Source organism: Ricinus communis, chromosome 5 (assembly GCF_019578655.1).
Source record: "Ricinus communis isolate WT05 ecotype wild-type chromosome 5, ASM1957865v1, whole genome shotgun sequence".
Classification (NCBI taxonomy): Eukaryota; Viridiplantae; Streptophyta; class Magnoliopsida; order Malpighiales; family Euphorbiaceae; genus Ricinus; species Ricinus communis.
This window is the reverse complement of record NC_063260.1, coordinates 20,976,150-20,996,335: the sequence shown is the minus strand read 5'-3', so window position 1 is coordinate 20,996,335 and position 20,186 is coordinate 20,976,150. Positions and strand designations below refer to the sequence as shown.

Genomic DNA, 20,186 nt, shown 5'->3' with positions numbered 1-20,186 from the left:
AAGTAACCAGTAATGGCAGTTTACGTTGGGTGAGGATGTCTCAATTTTGCCTCAAATGGGCCTAAAGGATCATGAAGGTTTTATTGTGCTCGAGTTCGAGAGGTATGGAAAGCCTGCATTGTCCGAAGAAGGAGCTACAAGATTACAAGAATCATAAACTTAGCGAAAGCAAAATTGTGATTCCCTTGAATTTTGTGGAAGAAATTGGAACAATGTAATACTAAGATTATGTTTCAGCAATCCCACTTCTCTAATTGTTTTTTCTTTTCCTTCTTTACTGGTTAAAGTCAGGATGGTAGAGTCTAAAAACCCTGATTATGGGATTAGTATCTAATTGTTAAATTATTTATTCTATAGCTTCTACGAAATATTTATATTATTTTATACGGTAACAAAAATTGTTTCATATAAAATTTGGAAATGTGCAAATCATTTTTCAATTTTAGAAAACTTCATAACTAGTAAGAATTATAACCTTTTAGGGGCATTGATGTGAGTATTATATCACTTATTTTGGTTAATATTGTAATTATCGAATAATAATGCCATTTTTAAATATATTACTGAAAATAAATCAAATCCAGAATTCTGTTTAAACACTCTGCTTAATCTTGTTAGTAGTTTGAGCTTGCAAGCTTGAACTCAATCTAAGAAAAATCTCAGAGCATTAAGCTTCTATGCCAACTCCTTTATGGACTTACAAACTAGCTTAAAGATTAATAATTTAATATTTAGATATGAAATCCACATGTCCTTATTTAGAAAAACAACTGCTATTAATTTTTACTATATTTTTATAATAAAAATTATATTTCTATGAATTAGTAAATAATGTATCTTTTACTTATAATTATTAAATTCAATTAAACTCGTTTAGTTCTATGAGACATAAAAAAAATTAATAGATACATGAAGAATCAAGCTCAAACTGGCTAAATCTCAAATTATAGTTTGTTTGAAGAATTGATCAATGAATTAGTAAATCTATTTATTTTGAAAATGTAAAGAATAAAAAGTACAAAGATTCAACATTAAGTTTTTTTTTTTTTTCTGCTTTTTAAACCTATGCTCCAAAGATTGGACCGCATTTTAATTTAATTTTAGCCATATCATACAACATTGGTCGTGTAATTTACTTAAGAAAATAAAAGCGTGAAGGTTAAAACCTTAAAAATGATGATGCCACACATTGACATTCCATATTTCTAATTAAATATGATTCAATAGAAATGCAATTATTTGTATATTTTAATGATCGACTCTACTTTTGCATATTTTATCTAAATATTCTCTTTAAACAAATTCCTTTACTCTACTCTTTTCTAAAGCCATCTGCTACTTACCTTTTTTACCTTTTCGATTCATTATTAGTAAAAACCTTTCCTTTTTTATTATTTTTTTAAATTTATTTTCTATGAAGATAATAATTAAATTTAATAAAAACGAACTAAATAAACTGAAGTAATTGATGGGACTTATTTTAATTTAATAGATGTATTTATGAATGACATAGTTTTTATATTTTATATATATATATATATATATGTACATTTGTCAAATAAAGGAGAATTATATAAATATGAGTGAAAATAGAATAATAGTCCCATAAATTTAGAGGTAGAGAGATTGAAGCACCTCCAAATTTAGGACTGCATTTCTTAGTGGGGGAGGTGACCTCCCGCTTGCCAATTTAGGGTGCCGTTGCAGCAGCACTGAACCTCATCTATTGTGCAATGAACTTAGACATTTTTCTGATAGCCATAAAATGAAAACAAACATAATGCACATTTATTTCCAGAATTACTTTGAAATGGTATATATATACACATATATGCATTCAAGAGCAAAATCTATATAAATACAGCTTAACTTTTACATGGTTCCCAAAATCTGATATGGTTTTTACTGAAAACCAAATCAGGGCAATGTAAAGTATTTAAGTTTCAACATGGCATGGACCAGTCCTCTCAATTAAGAAATTTAGTTAAGAATTTACCATATTATTATTATTATTATTACCTTTACTTAAACCAAAAATGATTCTGTTGGTGCTAATTTTATATGTAATTTAACTAATTTATTTTCAATAAAGTTGGACATATATCATAATATTTTATTCCTTAGAAATAGATAATAGGCTAATCATTTATTTATATTCATCATAAAAGATATAATTTTATCCATTATAATAAATAATAATAATAATAATAATAATAAAAAGACTCAAGACTTCTTGAATTTTAAAAAATGAAAATACCAACTAAATTAGCACCTGAATTACAAAATGCAATCTATTTCATTTATACATGTAGAAAGTTCAATAATTTAGAAGCAAAGCTTGAGTCAAAGTTTACAATATTAGGCTTCTCAAAAGAAAGAAAGAAAAAAAAAAAAGAAACTTAATTACAATATTAGCTATTGAGAAAAATCCAAAATTAGAAATTATATGTGCTTATATGGAACCTGCCGTGGGTCATTTGGCCCTACTGACCTGCCCTTAACTTCCTCACTCTATAAATATAAACCTACCCCATATACATTCATTAAAATCCTCTCTAACATCAGCAAAGAAAGGATCAATAATGGGGAGGAGAAAGATAGAGATGAAGATGGTGAAAGACACGAGTTCTCGGCAGGTGACTTTCTCAAAGCGGCGCACCGGTCTATTCAAGAAAGCAAATGAGCTCGCAACCTTGTGCGCAGCTCAGATTGCCATTGTGGTTTTCTCTCCCGGAGGCAAACCTTTTTCCTTCGGCCACCCGACTGTTCAGTCTGTTGCCGAGCGCTTTCTAAATCAGGACTTGAACAAGAAACCAAGAGTTTCTTTCCAGGAGGCCAGATTGGAGAAGCTTAACAAGCAGTTGAATGACGTGCAGAAGCAGCTTCAGTATGAGAAAAAGAAAGAAGCGTTTCTAAACAAGGCCCTGAAAGCGAGCGGAATTCCAAAATATGACGAAATGAGTGCTGATGAGCTTCTGAACTTCAAGAAAGCTTTGGAGGAGCTTCGTGAAAAGATGAAAGCCAGAGTTGTTGAAATGGAGGCTTCCTCTTCACTGCTTCTCCTTTCAGAGAAACAAAATCAAGAAAATCGAGACCAGTAATAGGTTCCTAGAAAATGACATTTATGTATGGAACTCCAAAATTATAACTCAAGAAAGAGTAGGTTCCTATAATTTAACTATCTATTCCAATATGTGTGCTTAGTGGTGTTGTTTTAGTTTCTTTCTTGTCATCTTGATTTAGAACTAATTCCATTATGGAGAGAAATAGTGCTATAGCCAAACAAGAATTAATGGAGTTCAAAAAGAATTTTAACTTACAACTGAAAAGCCTATGTAGATTTACAAGTCAAATTAGTTGCTTTTCTTGCCAATACTTTCTTAGTTATGCAATGCTATACTTGGCAACTACATCTGCTACTTGTTTCTCGCCCCTATTATACAAACAATTGAAAACAAATCCACTTCTCATTCTATACATCCACAGAAAAAAAATGGTTACTTCTCAGCCCCAACTTGATAATCTACTTTCAATTTACATAAGAACCATAGTCTTTTCTGCTTAATTTTCTTAATTTTTGGCACTTTCTCTCTAAAATATCCTTGTTATTACAACTTCAAAGTAATATAAAAGTTAATTGTATAGGAAGAAATCTATATCAATTAATGAAGGGTATTTTTATAAGTATTTATTAAACTAACAATTAAAAAAAAAAAAAAAAACAGACTAAATTTTAGAATGGATGCAAAGGAAACTATCAATTTAGGACAGAGAATAAAGTAACTAATTTCTTTCCAGGCAATGCATATGCAGAATCGCTTGGGGCCGGACCGCTCAGGGCGCAAAAGGCCCATGACCATATCTTCCAATTGTTATAATAGACCGGTTCATGACATGGACCAGAATCCATAACACACCGTGTGGTAATATATTTTTTAAAAAACATTTGATACATTCTATTTATAAAATATATAACAGGGAAATCTTGTGCCGTTTTTTATTATTTTTTAAATTTTTTAAATTATAATAAAATAAATTTATAAAAATTAATATTATATTAAAAACTATATATTGAATAAATTTTTATATATTTATAAAAATTAGTTATTTATTTGTGTATTATACGACTATTGTAATTATTTTACTGTCACTATTTTAACAATTTTTGTTTTGACACATTAAATTTTTAAATTATAATAAAATGAATTTAAAATTAATATTATATTAAAAATAATATTTTAAATAAATTTTGTATATAATGAAAGCTAGTCATTTACCCGCTTGTTGTATGGTCGTCGTAATTATTTTAATTATAAATAATAATATAAATTAAATTTATATATAAAATTAAATATATCTTTTAATATTTGTATAATTATTTAAAATATTTGAGAATAAATTAAACATTATTAACGTTTTTGTTAGTTTTTTATATTTTAAGATTTTATAATATAATAATATAAAACTATCAATAAATTAATAGAAAAAACTATAAAATTATACATAAATTTAAATTTTATGTGTCAATTGTTAAAATTAAAAATCATATGTATCATAATATAGTAATGGGCGTTAAAAAAATTTTATTAGACTATATACATATTAATATTTCTTGTTTATTTATATGTACTAAAATATTCATTTTTTGTATGTATAATATCTATTAGATGTAATATTCTATAATAATTAATTTTTTTATATTGAAATATTCATTATCTGAATTTAATATTCATTATGGTTAATGTTCATGTTCATTTATTTGATATATTATTCATCGATGTTAATATTAATGTTTATTATCTAGTACTGCAAAATTTATTATTTGTATATATATATTCATTAATATTCTCAAATAAGAATATTGATTATTTATGAAAATTTGTATTATTTTTATGATGCATATTGAAAAAAATTTATGATTGATATAAATATTTATTATTTACAGGCATAATATTTATTAGTTTGTAAATAGATATTCATCATTAATAAAAATCATACCACTAACTCACTCAAATGAATATATATAATATAAATATAACATAAATCCTCGTTACACAGTTGGTAAATAAAAAATAATATCAAGTTAAAGTTATACTTTAAATATTTATAGTGTAGTACATATAGTTTTTCAACAAAATTAATTTGACAAACAATAAACATTTTACATTTAAACAATAAACATTCAACACATATTTAATGAACATAAGTTAATGAATATTTAATATAAAATCAATGAACATAAATTATTTTTTCAAAAAAAAAAACTGCATCAGCGTCTAAAGCACATGTCAGATGCTAACACAATTTTTACAAATAAAATGGCAAGGGATAGACCCCTCGGTCCATAAAGCTATATGATGTTATAATTTATGTCTATCTTCTAGTTTCTTTGTATCTTTGTGCCTTTTTCTTTTTAACCCCTCCAAAAGATATCATATTTTCTTTTACTTCTTTATATGCTTTATAAATAAATATGAGATTTTGTTTTACTCTCCATAAGAAAAAATTTTAGATTCCTGACAGCTCGGGTTGATGATTAATTGGCTCAGTAGCTTATTTAGTAGTAATAGTCATTAAAATTTAATAAATTATAAAAATGAGTCTTATCAATCTAAAAATTTATAAGAAACTGTATTCAAATTTGACACAAAGAGATAGATAGAGAATACTTAAGAGTGCAAAAAATGCTCAGTAAAATATTTCATATGATTTTGAGAGAAGGAATATCTTTTTATAAATAAGATCATAGTAATTAGTCTAAAACAACTGTTTATTAAAAACATAAATTCTTATAAAATCATAGAATTAAATATGAAAATTGACGCTTGTTTAGTATAAGTTTAAAAAGTTGGTAACTTAAAAATAGGAGAGTTGGCTTTCGAAACTCCGGTGAACGTAATAATTTATATAGCATTTACGGTGATGAACTAAGATTAATACAATTCAAACATGATTTTTGACACTATATCTAGCTTCCCTTAATATATAAATGAAAATTATCTTAATAATATGTTGACTAAATTTCAATAGTATTTCTAAACGAACAAATTCTTTGGTAGATTTAGTCTACCATATTATTTGTAAATTATATTAATTATATAGTAACATAATCATATTATTTATTAAGTGTTGTATTTACATTGGATGATTGTTAAGCATTAGTAGTTAATAGTAATAAATTAATCAATATAAATATAGTATTTAGTAAAAATTGCTTTATATCTTTATATAATTAATTTAGTTTAGAGATGTGATAGACTGAGATTCTGAAACCAACTCGTAGTAGACAAGGAAGGAGGGCCCAAAGGCCGAAGCCGAAACAAACTGTCAAACACTGGACAGCGACTCGCCTAAGCCATCCAAAGCAATGCCAATACCAATAATAACCTTCTGCTACAGCTAATATTTATTTTTTTACTTGAAATCACAAAAGATAACTAAATTCGAATTGGGCAATTAAGATTTCATCATAAAGAATAATTACATCACCAGCATGCAACACTTGGCTGGATTAGTGCATCGTATGACACGTAGATATACAAAAGAATACTAGAAACACTAGTTTGAACACTTTGACATAATTATTTTTCTATTAATTTACATTATTTAATTTTTTTAATCAAATAATTTATTATTTAGTTAATATATTAAACTAATTTTATATTTTTATTATTTAATAAAAATAAAACAAACAAATAAATCCTTTTTATATATATAATATATGTTATAATTTAAAATTTACTGTTTTAATTTCAAACTTATAAAAAATTTATTATATATGAAGAATAGTATTTTTTATTTTTAATAATTCATATTTTTATATAAAAAATGAAATCTACTTAAACATTGTTACGAATAAAAAGATTATATATAAAATTATAGCTCAGATTGAAGCAAAGGAAGGAACGGTATGTGATGAAGATGGACCTAAATGACCGATGAGGCAATAGACCGCCAAGCGTAAAAGCATTGGTGCATTCTATGCCTTTAAATAAAGCAAAGCATGCCAGCCCAAAGCAACATATTAGGTTGATAAATGATGGTGGCCTATGCTTTTAAGACAAAACAAGGCCACATGTTCGATGAGACTACGGAGAATATTGGTAAGAATATGACAATTTTTTCTTTTTTTTTTTTTCTTTCTCCGCTCTGTGGGTACTGGCTGGCATGGAGTATCTGAGCAATTTCTTGAAACTGCAGACTAAAGGAGTGACCAACTCATCATCATATATATGCATGCTTATTTCTTTATTTCGTCCCTGCTATTGCATGGACAAATCATAGTTTCTCTTTTACCTAGGACTTGGACCACATTTTTCCCTTATAATATGGTGCCACCACCCATTGACACTGATGTTTTCTTTAATATGACATTTGACAAAACCTTGCAACATATTCTATATGCATATTACATATACTATACATTTACATAGATCGATGGATTTAACTTTTAATGGTTTAATATATATATTATACTTTGAAGAGTAAGAGTAATTACCATAAGGGTGTTGTTCAGAATAATAAGATTAACTAAGCTGTAGCAAATTTGCGTGTTGAATATCAAAATCTTTTCTTAAGCACAAGTTTATTGACCAAAAATAATGTGGTTATTCCCTTAGAATTTCAGTTCACTTAACCTTATGCCACCACTTGCTGGCTTTTGAAACTATATTGTGAAGCATAATGTTCATATGTTAAGACTTAAGTATGAAAAAGCAAACAAAAAGATTATTCTCAAATGCTAATATGAATCTCTGAAAGAAACTCATATACTATGAAGCCGACCAAGCATGGAATGGAATCCCACAACTAATAATGAGAACCTTCTCTCTGTCACTCCAGTCTTTGATTTAAAGTCCAACATAATCCAAGTCCAACAGGCTGTGTTAATTAATGGATTATATAAAACTATAGCTTGAAAATAATATTTCACTAATTAAGCTGTTGACTCAAAAATTATTATGTTATCGTTAAATTGTGATCAACATTTTTAATACTTTATAACAAATCTTAAACCAGATGATGAAATAAAGACCAAAATCTTAACAAATTCGAAAGTAAGATATGCTGAATTTACTTAAACGTCCTCTTATAATTAGAATCTCTCAAACTCTATGCATGGCCATGCATACAATGAATCATGAATGCATGAAACAAATTATATATGTGCAGATCATCTGTTTGAATGGAATAATAGCTTACTGCATTACACATTAAGGCCACATGCTCTGGTCTCAACAACCCCACATATCTCATCAAAGAACTTTTATATTTAAGAGTTGCAACATATATGTTGCCATCGTCAATTGTCAATGTAGCATATTCTTCCTTTTAGTGTCTATTATGTGTCCTTGTTTTGAATGGTCAGAAGAAAAATAAAAGGGAAGAGGGAAAAGAAAAGATGGGTGTTCATATTTCTTTAGCTCCACTGTCTACACACATGCATGCACAAATGGCCTTGAAGGCAACCGCATAAGGGAAAGTAGATTCTTCTAAGTGATTGTGTGCAGTTAAGACAATATGTTCTATTACATAAAAACTGTTGTATATATAGTTTAAGCAAAAAAACATTTTCTTGGACAGCCATAGGTTATTTGTGGGGTTGGGTTATAATCTGGCAATCACTTACTATATCTTGAAAGTAGTTAATTGTATCTTATGGATTAGACTTTACAAGTGTGTTAACGATGCCTTTCCAACTATCACTTGATTTTCCTTTTTTTTTTTTTAAATATTATTTATGCATTATAGAAGCTCTCATTTATATAATTGGATGCTCTGTCATATGTGCAGTTGCTAGTTTCTCTTCTGGGTCCTTCAAGCCTTCTGTTTATCCCACACAACATAAACTTCTTTTCTTGTTTCTTCTTTTGGGGGCTTTAATCAACCCTTGTCTTATAATCTCCTTTACATTGACACACACCTATAGCATAATGCTTTTAAGCCATTGCCCTCTGCTAGAACGGAGAGGAAAAAATGAATAATTTCTATATGGGAACAAAAACGTTATATTTAATTTGTCTTTCCTATAAATACATATTTCAATTTATAATTAGCCACATTTATACAGCCAAATGGTTCATTTTTTTGCTCTTAACTGGTTTTGGAGGTGTTAGGCGCTGTCTCATTTTTCATTAAACAAAGGGACAAAGAAATAAAATAAGAATAAATTTCATATAATAAAATAATATATCTATCGAAATTCAATTTTTCAACGTCCAATAAAATCTTAGAATTCCAGAAAATTATTAGTCAAAGTAATGCCTGGAGCGACAAGCGAATTGTCGAAAAACACCTATAAATTGAAAGGAAGCTTCTCAAATAAATAATGTTGACTTGACCTAGAGTTGATGTCATTTAACCACACACACAAATAAATAAATAAAAAATAGAAAAACACCATGAAATCCAAATCTCCCACAACATAGCAACATGCTGCTTATATAGAAAGGAAAAACCAAAACATATTCTACTTTCTAAGTGAATGGGTTAATTCAACTATTTTAAGTGTTAAATTTACTCTTGCAACCCACTGAGAATGCAATATTACCTAACTAATATAAACGGATTTATTATTATTATTACTTAGAAATACATGAATTGGAAACATTGAGAAGTTTGGGAGGATAATGGTAAAACTGGAGACCAGCAACCTGCCCTGCACCAGCCCATAAAAATCCACTCCTCCCACGTTTACGTTTACGCATGCCATCCCCATTTCTCATCTTCCTTTGATTTTGACCCTTCAAAACGCGGAGCTGTTCGACTCATTCCTCCAGTCCTTACTCTATCTCTCACTTACTAAATCACCCTCTCAAGAACCAGATAATTACCCCCCACTCCTTTATTTCGTACCCTTTTCCTTTTTCAACAAGAAAACCCCTTCCCTCCTCCTTATAAAATACCACACATTTGTTCTAATCTTCATTGCCAGCCAAAAAAAAAAAAAAGAAACACACACACAGAGAAAAGAGAAAAGCAAAATAAAGCTCAAGTCTTTTGTTTGTAAAGAGAGAGAGAGGGGAAGTTTTGTTAGCAAAAAAGAAATATGCAAGAAGAGACTGAGAAGAGCAGCAATAGCAGCAGCAGTAGCAGCAGAAGGAAGAAGATGAAGATGTGGCTACTTCGGAGGATGAAGGTGAAGGAGTCATGGAGATGGAGATGGAGGTTTTTAGGTTCTGCTTTTAAGTGGAAACGGGTGAACTTGCAGCTTTCTTTTCTTGATAATTTGCTTTTCAAGATTATGTCTCTTTTGGAGGCTATTGTTCTTGTTGCTACCTTGTGTTTCTTCTTTTTATGCTGTGGTTGCCACTTTTGAACCACCCCTTCATCATGTTGTAATTAGTTTCGAGTTTTATCTGTTTATTTTAGTGTTTCTTCTTCTCTCTTCCTCTCATGTTTCGGTATAAAGAATGTCCGCAAGGATCCTTTTTTATAGCTCTTGAGGTTTAACAGAAATTTATATTCCTGGATTATGAGTTAAGAGAGATCAATGTAGGGAGTTTGCTTCCATGGCAGATCTGTCGATGCAGCCCTTCTATTTATTTGCTAATTGGAACTTCTAATCTTGCAATTTCTCTCTTTCTCTGAGCATTGGAGCAATGAGTTGGCTTTATTTTTTTTTTTATCTTGAATTTAATAGGAGTTTGAAATTTGACTGCTATTTTTTCTTTCTTTGCTGTATCCTTTCGCGTTAATTAATTGAGACCCTTTTCTTTAATGTAATCAATTCCCTGCTCTTTCCTCCGTTTTGCTTGCTTGATTACTGCTCTGTTTCTATATCTGATTTCCTGTAGAGAAGAAACATATCACAAGTTTTAGTGTTGTAGTTCAGCATCTGTTCAAAACTGAGGCCATGGCTAATTTCTGTTACTTGTATTCCGTGCGTTTTGACTCGAGAAAGCAGAGAAGAATAATAGGTTTAGTGCAGGACTTGGACCCTTTTGCTGTTCCAAGTTGAGCCAGTTGGTCCCCATTTGAATTTACGAGAATTGATGCTTAAAATAAGCCGTACGATATCAACCCAGAAGAGGAAAATCAACTGTGAATAATCAGCAGTCAGCGTAGGTAATTATGGTTGTCCTTACCCACGAACTTGGTTTGCTCTAATCCACTTAGCAGCAGTCACTGCTGAATTAGGCAATCCTTCTTCTGTAAATTCATATTCTGACTAGCAATTGTAAACTACCATCCAATGTTACTTTATGTGATTCCTTCTTGTTTTCTTCTGTACCAATTGATGCAACAGAAACAAGAAAGAAACCTCTAATAAACTGAACAAACAAAAAAAGCCAAAAACTACTGCTTTACTACAAAGAAAGCAGAGAGCTGCATGATCTGGCAACCATCCAAAATCATAAGAAGTTAATTTCCCTTTCTTTTAAGCCCATGGATAAGAATAAATTAAAGATATATATCCCTCGGGCACATGTAAATTATATAAATACAATATAAGAAAAGAAGAAAGAGTTTAGGCTTATATATATGTGCATTCTAGAACATCACATCATCACTCTCGGACAAAGAAACTCAGACTTCTGCATGATCAGATATTTTACATGTTAATTAACTAGCTAGCTACTAAGATGTGATAGTTTATGGTTTAGTCATCCAAATCTTTGCTTGAACTTCCAGAAACTAAGCCACCCAATCTAGTTTGTTTGTATATATATACATATATATAGCTGCCCAATATCTTCACATGCACGTCCGGATGCACTCAAGGAAAAATCCTCATAGATATATATATTTTTTCAAAAATAGAATATAGAAAGGCATGAAACATGTCTTATAATTTAAATATCTCATGTAGCAATGCATTCTTTTCCTTGCTGTAAATTCTAATATAAGCCAAAAAGACAGCCTGGTTTGACTGTGACCACCCAGTAAACTTGGAAATCATTCTGATTGAGACCTCAGTGATGTTGAAAGGTAAGAAACTGTTTCAAGTAAAGGATCTCTGCACTCCACACTATGATGTTGATTACTGATTAGACAACCCATTTGGTTTTGGGACTTATTTTAAGCTATATCCTATGAATAATTAGTTTCTTTCTTAAAAAAATAATAATCTGTATATATGTAAATTGGCCGCCAGAGTTAAGTGAACATCAACCCGTATTGGAAAAAAGAAAAAAAATAAAACTCAAAAACTAGATTCTTAACCTGCAAAAGTCATTACTTAAATAAACCGATGTGAAACAGAATATAAAAGAAGTCATGAATTACCATGTCTTTGTATCCTTCGGTGTCTAATTAACTAATTATTAATTAGAATAAATAAATGTGAATGGTTAGCACTTGTGAAAGAACATAGCTCGTCTAATTACAGTTTCTACCTCTATGCAAATCCAGGGCAGGAACTCTGCATCTCATTTTGAGGTGGTGATTAAGATATAGCAGCCGAAAAGAAGTTTGTTTAAACACTTGTGCAATAGGCATCATTATTTAGGTGAAATAAGCTATTAATTAATTAATTATTTGGTCATACGTACTCATTATAGAAATGAAAAATCAACACGCTATAACATTTAGTGCAGGAGAGCAAGACAGGGATTGAGATGGGCATTTCTCATTTTGGATTGGTGTAATCCTCTAGGGAGAGCAGCTTCATTTGGGCTTCTATTTTTTACCTATTTTCAGCTTCGTAATTGATTGTTATGTCTCAAATCAATCCTTGGATTATTATGAAATTCAGTTCCAATAGAATCGTAAGCTCATAAAAAATGAAATACCAAATTCTGACCTGTTGTTATACATGCATATTCAAAGGAAACGTAGATACATACTAAATCGATTAAATTACATTGGCTTTCTGTTACATATAGAACAACTGCAGCAGCAGCAGCCCCACATACGCAGGAACAGAAGAAACAATTCATACCTAAACGTTCTCATCACTGTGACTGTGGCTGTGATTGTGACTATGACTGTGACTGTGACTGCGACTGCGACTGTGACTGTGACCCTTGGATTTGGTTTGTGCAAATGGCTCCATCTCGAGACCATCATCATTATCCTCTGAAGGTGATCGCCAATTCCTGACTTGTTCCCCTCCATGCCCTGAACCATCCGGCGAGCCTGCTATACGATTCCCAAATTCTTCATCTCCCTCTTCATAGCCAGCATATTGTTGTATTACCATAACTGAACCCTGTGCAAAACTTGAAGTAATTAATAAATCACCTAATGCCCCTAGCTCAGGATACTCGCACCAATCCATCAATCCTGCTGTTAGAGGAGAATTCATTCCTTCCCCTCTCCCCACCAGATAAAGATCATATATTTGATGCATTTCTTTCAAGCTTTCTATTAGATCTTCATCATTGTTCACTATCTTCTCCTCATATCCCATAAACTGTTCTCCTGCTGATTTGAGCCTGAATTCATTCACAAATTCATCATCTAGTTTCCGTTGTCTGCTCAAGAATTCGATGGATACTGCTCCTTTACGTGCATCTCCAACCTGTTCTTGTTCTTGTATATTCTGTTGCCCTCCCTCTCCAGGAAGAAACCGCACTACTGTTAAAGAAACTCCATGACTTAGTGACATTCTCCAGGCATAAGATAATGCTTCACGATCATCAGGACCACCGATGAATAACATTGCTAATTGACGCATAGTGAGATTCGATTCTCCATGAATTCCAAATCCTCTGTCTACAAAGATACCAACTGTGCAAGGTGCATGAGCTAACACATTAAGGTTTACACCTCTGAATGATGTGCTACCTTCGTCCTCTAATTTTCCATCAGGAGTGGGTAGCTTATGGAAAGGGAGGATCAGGAAACCCACTTCTTTTTCCTCAGCTAGACTGCAAATATCTTCATGCATAGTGGAGAATGGGGACAGCGCGGTTAGAGGTTGGATGGCAACCAGCTCATTTAGATTCGAGTAAGTCTCGAATGAACTAACTATCTTCTCCGAATAGCTGCTTCTGCTTTTCTTTCCCGGGCTGTGGACTATAAGCATGGCAGAGGCGCGGCCAGTGAGCTCGACAAGGTGGAGGGCAAAGACGCAGAGAGGAGATTCAGTTGTAGCATTGGAGGAGTCTAACAGATTGATAATGCCAGATACATTTCCCGTACTTTGCAAGCATGTGAGGATCCTGAACTCGGAGTCAGGTCGAGTGTTCTGTATAGTCCTCTGCTTGTATTGTAATAGACGTTTGTTGGGGTGGTAAATGGAGGAAATTATGGGTGATACAGCTCCAGTCATTAGCAAAATTGCAAGCGCCATTGTCACGTAATCTTCTACTTGCAAATACTGCATCATGTTTTTGAATTCATGTTAATTAATTTGAATGTATAAAAGATATAAATTGAGACAGAGAGAGGAAGATGGGGATTACCGATTTATCAAAGCCCATATGCAGGATAAGCATAGCCAATATGCTTTTCGTGTTCAACAGTATTCCAAGTGCGAAACCATCTTGACGAGACAACTTGAAGTAGTAAGAAGCTAACATAGAGCTGACAATCTTGACCCCACAGCATAACACTAAAACAAACAAGGACAAACCCCAATTGGTTATGCTCCAAATGTTAAGTCTTAACCCCATCGATGCGAAGAACAATGGCAGCAAATATGCAGTGACAAAGTCCTCAAATTTCTCCAAAAGCACACTTGCAAGTATCCTATTTGGCATAATTAGCCCGAAAACGAAAGCCCCAATGATAGATGTCGTCCCTAGCATGTCACTGACTAGAGAAAAGAAGGAAACTGATACCAGAATGAAGCAGAGATAGTACTCACTGTACTTGTTCTCTGAAGAAGTTTTGCGGATTAAAACAGTAAGAGCAGGGCGAACAACAATAAAGCAGAAAGCAGTGAAGGCAGCGGTTGCAACTAGAGAAAGTAAAGCATTTAATCCACCTATCCTAGATGGTATTAAAACAGATAAAAGAACCCACGTAAATAACTCATTTATAAACGAAATTGACGTGGCTAGTCTTCCTATATCAGAGTGAAGAAGCTTCTCGTCGGCTAAAATTCTAGCAACAACAGGGTAACTTGTGACTGTTAAAGCTGCTCCCCAAAAGATGCAACCGCTTTTTCTGAAAGAGGAGGGCGCCCTGCTACTAGTTACAATGAAGTAAAGACAGATGCCTAAGATGAATGGGAGCAAAATGGTGGCAATGGCGAAGCGGATGGATTTTTTTCCTATACGAAAGAAGGAATACAAGTCCATTTCTAAACCAGCCATAAACAAGTGGAGTGTTAATGCCCAATATGCCACAGTTTCTACTGTGTATATACTTCTTAATGGAAACATCACGGAAAAGAAATGAGTTTTGCTCAATGCTGATGGTCCTAACAATATACCTGCCTGCAAAATAAATCACATTTCATCAAACTTTGTTTCCAATCGCATAGAAATACTAAAAGTTTTCTCCTCAAAGTTTTGAGAGGATTTTTTCACAGCCGTGCATAAGGGCAGAGACCATTAAATTTTCTCTCCTTATATATAACTCAGCCACACGACAAGAAAGATTGCATAAAAACCCAGAGAGAAAACATAACTTATCAAGACAATTACGAAATGAGACTTTTCTTAGTCCATGCATATTTCGGCCAGACGGGCCAAAATGGCTTGCATGTGGAATGGAACAAACAGGACCGTTAAGATAGATGCATGGCCAAAAGTAATTAAGAATAGATTATATTGGCATTTGAAAGGAGGATTAATGCATTATGCAGGAATCAGATGATCATATTATAACGCTACTTACCAGAATATCTGTTACAATGCGAGGGACAGCCAAAGGTTTTAAGAGATAAAAGAGAATACGATTCATCATAATAACAACCGCAAGCTGCCATGCTAAGAGAGGGAGGGCTTGAGTTAAGGGGTTTTCGCTTTGCCAAAAGCCATGCTCCGCTGTGATATTCACAATATAGCAATGAAAAGGCAAGTTTTCAGGCACATGATAGAAATTTTGTGGGTTATTGATATCCATTTTCTCCTCCCTACGGCGACGCTGGTGGTGGTGGCTGCGGGTGCGTAGGTCGGCTAATAAGTAGTTTAGCTAAGACAGAGAATCTAAAAAGAAAGAGAAGGGAGGGAGTAGTTTTCAGAAGGTAGGGAAAGGCTGGTTAGAATGCATGGCAACCCGTTCAAGTTGGAATAGAATTGCTCTTTTTATGGTTGATTTTATTGAGCCAATTTTTTTAAAAATTCTTGCTGTTGTTAGATTCTGTTAAAATTGATCTTTTCTTATATCACTTCTGTTAAACCATAGTTCCATGTATCTAATTTTCCAACTCACCAAACAAAATGATTTGCTGTTTTGCTGTTAACTTCTCTAATCTAAGGGCCGCGACTTTTGCTTTCTCAGCTGTTAGAAATTAGAATTTAAAGAAAAGGTTATGTTTTATTTGATGCAGCCATTTTCCACTTTTCTTTTACTATTATTCAATCCTATGGTCACTATTAAATTGATAAACTCTCATTCACTATTGATACTTCTCCAATACTGCAAGTAATAATATAAATTAATATACATTTGTATTTGATTATCAAATGTAAGTGGAAATGGTGAATATATGTCCTTTTTATTTTTATACAGTCCAATTAATTAAATAAATATTTGGTTATATAATCTCTCTAGCTCCTTAAAAGAAGCTTTTGACTGTAAATTTAAAAAATAATAGAGCAAGTCCATTAAACCATCACAGGAGAATAATTTTATTCCGTTGTATTTGAAAAATGCATTTAATTCTTATTTTTCATATATCTGCACAAATTAAATATAAGAAATTACAAATAGAAAACTTATGATTTTGCACTTATTCATTTCAATTTTTTGGGTGACATTTTAGTATCTCAGTATTTCTTTTATTTTATTTACTTTTTCATGGTGTATTAATGACTTAAAATGTTATTTCATTAACATAATTATTTTATAAAAGTAATTAAGCATATAATAAGTATTCTCTACTCACTATAAACATCTCTTTTATTTTTAATATAATTAAACTGAATTATAAAAAGAATTGCAAAATTTAGATTCCTTGTGATATCAAAGAAATGAGTTAACATTTTGACTATGTATTTCCAAACGCATGAGGCTTTCGACTGGATTACTCCTCTGGGGGCAGAAAAATATCTTTGGCTAGACAATTGCAGTTTAAAAGCTGCCTGCCCAGTATCTCTTATCTCTTCCCTCCACCTTTTAGCTTTGTCAAGAAAGACCCACAAATTAAGAAAAATGCATTCCTCAATCTTTACACCGATTTCATCATCTTCCCATACTCTCTTGAGACCAAACAATAGCCCTTTTCTTGGTAACTTTCTACCTTCAAAACCATGCTTCTCTCTCAAGAAAAGAGCTTCTTTAGCTACTACCCAAGCTCTTCTTTCATCTACCAAAGAAACAGTGTTAAAGGACTTCCAGGAACGACGAGCTCTCAAGGTATTGCAAAACTCACCATATACTTGCTTAGCTTTCTATGTCTTGTTAGCTATTTCTGTCTTTTTATTTCTTCACTTCGTTTGTTGATGGTTTTGGACAAATATATGACTTATAAAACTTAGTTCTTGTCTTGCCTGAGTTGAGTTAAATTGACATTTCCTTAAACCTTTTTTTTAATGTAATTCCCATTTCTTGTCTGGATGTAATTAGGATTTGGGTCTTTTCAATTATATTTGCCAATTGTACTGCTATTTAATTGTATTGTACTGCATAGATCATCTCAGGTTTGCAGAATTTTGACAAAGACAATGTTGCTTCAGTTGTTACTGCTGCAGACAAGGTTGGCTTCATTATATATTCTCTTCTATTTATTCTTTTTCTATTTGCTCTGTTATGGTTTTTCTGATCCAATATCATTGAATCTATCAAATGTACAGGGGGGAGCCACTCATGTGGATATAGCTTGTGACCCAGAATTAGTTAAGCTTGCCATTAGCTTAACTTCTCTGCCGGTAACAAATTCTTCTTTCCCAATAATGTTTAGCCTAATTTAGAAAACCAACAACAGCGCTATAGAACAAAAATCAACATCTCCTTGGATTAAACATTTTGTTCTTCCTTCCAAATTTCAGTGAATTGTATTAGAGATATTAAAAGCATTAATGGCTTCACGTAACAGTTTAAATTTTTTGAGTCTCAAATTTTTGGGTCTGAATTGTTGTTTGATATATTGAACTTAGTAAACTTGTATGCACCTTTTTCTTAATTGAAGCTTTTCATCTGATTTGGAGTTGCTTCATTTGCAGGTTTGTGTTTCTTCTGTCTATCCAGCCGCATTTCTAGCTGCTGTTGAAGCCGGAGCACAGATGGTTTGTTCACGAGCTCCTTCCTATCTTTTTTACTTTAAGCCATCAGCTTCTGTACTTTTTCTTTTTTCTTTTTTTGAACAATTATCAGCTTCTGTAGTTAAATATGGAATATGAGTGCAACTTATTGATGCATAAGGTATATGCAGGTGGAAATTGGAAATTATGATTCATTCTACGACAAGGGAATTGTTTTCTCTCCAGAGCAGGTACATACTAACGATAGACCGAGTAGAACCTCAAACTAGAAAGTAAGCAGACAAGACATTAACTTTACAAGTAATTTGTGCAGATATTAAGTTTAACAAAGGAGACAAAGAGGATCCTTCCATCTGTGACATTATCAGTCACTGTTCCTCACACGCTAGCTCTCCCTGACCAGGTGACAAACCTAACTTTTTAATATATTCAGAATATGTCCAAAGTCGCACCGTATATGTTTGAAGCAAACTATTTATTCATTATTTTACAAATAGGTCAAGCTTGCAGAGCGATTGGAACAGGAAGGTGCTGACATTATACAAACTGAAGGAGGGAAATGTTCTAATCCTTCAAAATCTGGTGTTCTCGGTTTGATCGAGAAGGTAAAGTGAAAGAAACTTGCTCTTTTTATTAATGGATACAAAATTCTTCAACACATACTGAGTATTTAATTTGTATCCCAGGAAAAAGTAACTCTTATCAGTTCTCTTGGAAGTTCCATTTTGTAAAATAGTAACGTAGGTTGGGCAGTGTACTTGTGATAATGTTTATGGCTTTAAATTAACGAATTTTCATTCACCATACTGGTAATTCTAGGCAACACCGACCTTAGCTGCAGCATATTCAATTTCAAGAGCTGTGAAGATTCCGGTTATGTGTTCGTCCGGACTTAGTGCAGTAACAGCACCAATGGCAATCATAGCAGGGGCTTCTGGTGTGGTAAGCAATACATGCATAATTAGTCAGCTCTAACGAATTTGATTATGCATAGAAAATAGGACAGTCGCTAACATTAGCTTCAACAGGGCGTGGGTTCAGCAGTGAACAAGCTAAATGATGTGGTCGCAATGATTGCGGAGGTCAGAAGTATTGCAGATTCATTCGGGCTCTCAGCTAATAGTAGACTTGCCACACCTGAAGAGCGAGCTTTGACCTTGTAATGAGGAGCATTTACTTAGGACAACGGGACATTTAGTCCTTCTGGTGATGCATTAAGTGTCACAAATTCCTCCCATGTCTATTGAATAGATAGTGGAATAGCAATATCAGAACCGAATTCCTGCTTCTATTAGTTAGTAAAAGAAGAATTAAGCAAGATTACAATATATGACAGCGATCTACCTAGTTACCTGCTTCCAGATTTTTTAAAGCCCAATCCTGCCACTAAAGGATCGTGACGCACTTAGTATACTTGTAAATATAATGGCTACAGAACAAAAGAGAAGGAGGCCCAAAAAAACAAATATCAGTCCAGATAAAGCAAATGTATCCACCTTAATGTTCAGAGGATGCAATGCCATCCTCTGCTCACTATAAGTTGAATTCTTAGGGGCATTGTTTGGCCAGTTCAGCCCTGCATATCCTTGGAGATTGGAAAGAGTTCAATTGTCACATAACATCTATGCCCTAAGCAGAACTGGCATTAAGATATTTCATTAACTTCAATGAAACTTCACACAAAAGCGCTGGTGTTTCTGCTCCAAGAGTTTCCAGGAAGCCAATCAGAAATCTGGAATTCTTCAAACATGAAGCAGCAGGAAATAAATCTAATGTTTAACCTAAAATCACAAAACAAAAGGGCTTGTGCACCCCCTCAGTGACCCATCCCTCTCAACTGAGACTTCTTAAATTCCCCTGTTCAAATTTTTAATGAGAAAAACATCTAATTTGCATCCATTACAAAAGAAAGCAGCAAGATAAGTA

The 20,186-nt window shown here is 32.5% G+C and overlaps 4 protein-coding genes across 4 annotated transcripts; 3 read left to right on the top strand and 1 right to left on the bottom strand.

Moving 5' to 3' along the window:
* Positions 1–2,148: 2,148 nt before the first annotated feature.
* LOC8264140 (agamous-like MADS-box protein AGL29) lies at positions 2,149–3,193 on the top strand. The gene has a single exon (XM_002519666.4). It carries the CDS (start codon positions 2,583–2,585, stop codon positions 3,099–3,101), a length of 519 nt encoding a protein of 172 aa, XP_002519712.1. The 5' UTR covers positions 2,149–2,582; the 3' UTR covers positions 3,102–3,193.
* A 6,590-nt stretch (positions 3,194–9,783) lies between these two features.
* Positions 9,784–10,663, top strand: LOC8264139. The gene has a single exon (XM_015719484.3). It carries the CDS (start codon positions 10,049–10,051, stop codon positions 10,316–10,318), a length of 270 nt encoding a protein of 89 aa, XP_015574970.1. The 5' UTR covers positions 9,784–10,048; the 3' UTR covers positions 10,319–10,663.
* A 2,095-nt stretch (positions 10,664–12,758) lies between these two features.
* On the bottom strand, positions 12,759–16,062 carry LOC8264138 (cation/H(+) antiporter 15). Its single transcript, XM_002519664.3, has 3 exons — positions 15,733–16,062; positions 14,352–15,329; positions 12,759–14,266 (listed from the first exon to the last, which is right to left on the bottom strand). The coding sequence occupies exons 1-3, from the start codon at positions 15,958–15,960 to the stop codon at positions 12,884–12,886; spliced, it is 2,589 nt and encodes an 862-aa protein (XP_002519710.1). The 5' UTR covers positions 15,961–16,062; the 3' UTR covers positions 12,759–12,883.
* Positions 16,063–17,027: 965 nt separating this feature from the next.
* Positions 17,028–19,549, top strand: LOC8264137 (uncharacterized protein ycf23). Its single transcript, XM_002519663.4, has 9 exons — positions 17,028–17,415; positions 17,690–17,755; positions 17,853–17,927; positions 18,222–18,284; positions 18,431–18,490; positions 18,574–18,663; positions 18,758–18,865; positions 19,080–19,202; positions 19,289–19,549. The coding sequence occupies exons 1-9, from the start codon at positions 17,050–17,052 to the stop codon at positions 19,421–19,423; spliced, it is 1,086 nt and encodes a 361-aa protein (XP_002519709.2). The 5' UTR covers positions 17,028–17,049; the 3' UTR covers positions 19,424–19,549.
* Positions 19,550–20,186: the final 637 nt, after the last annotated feature.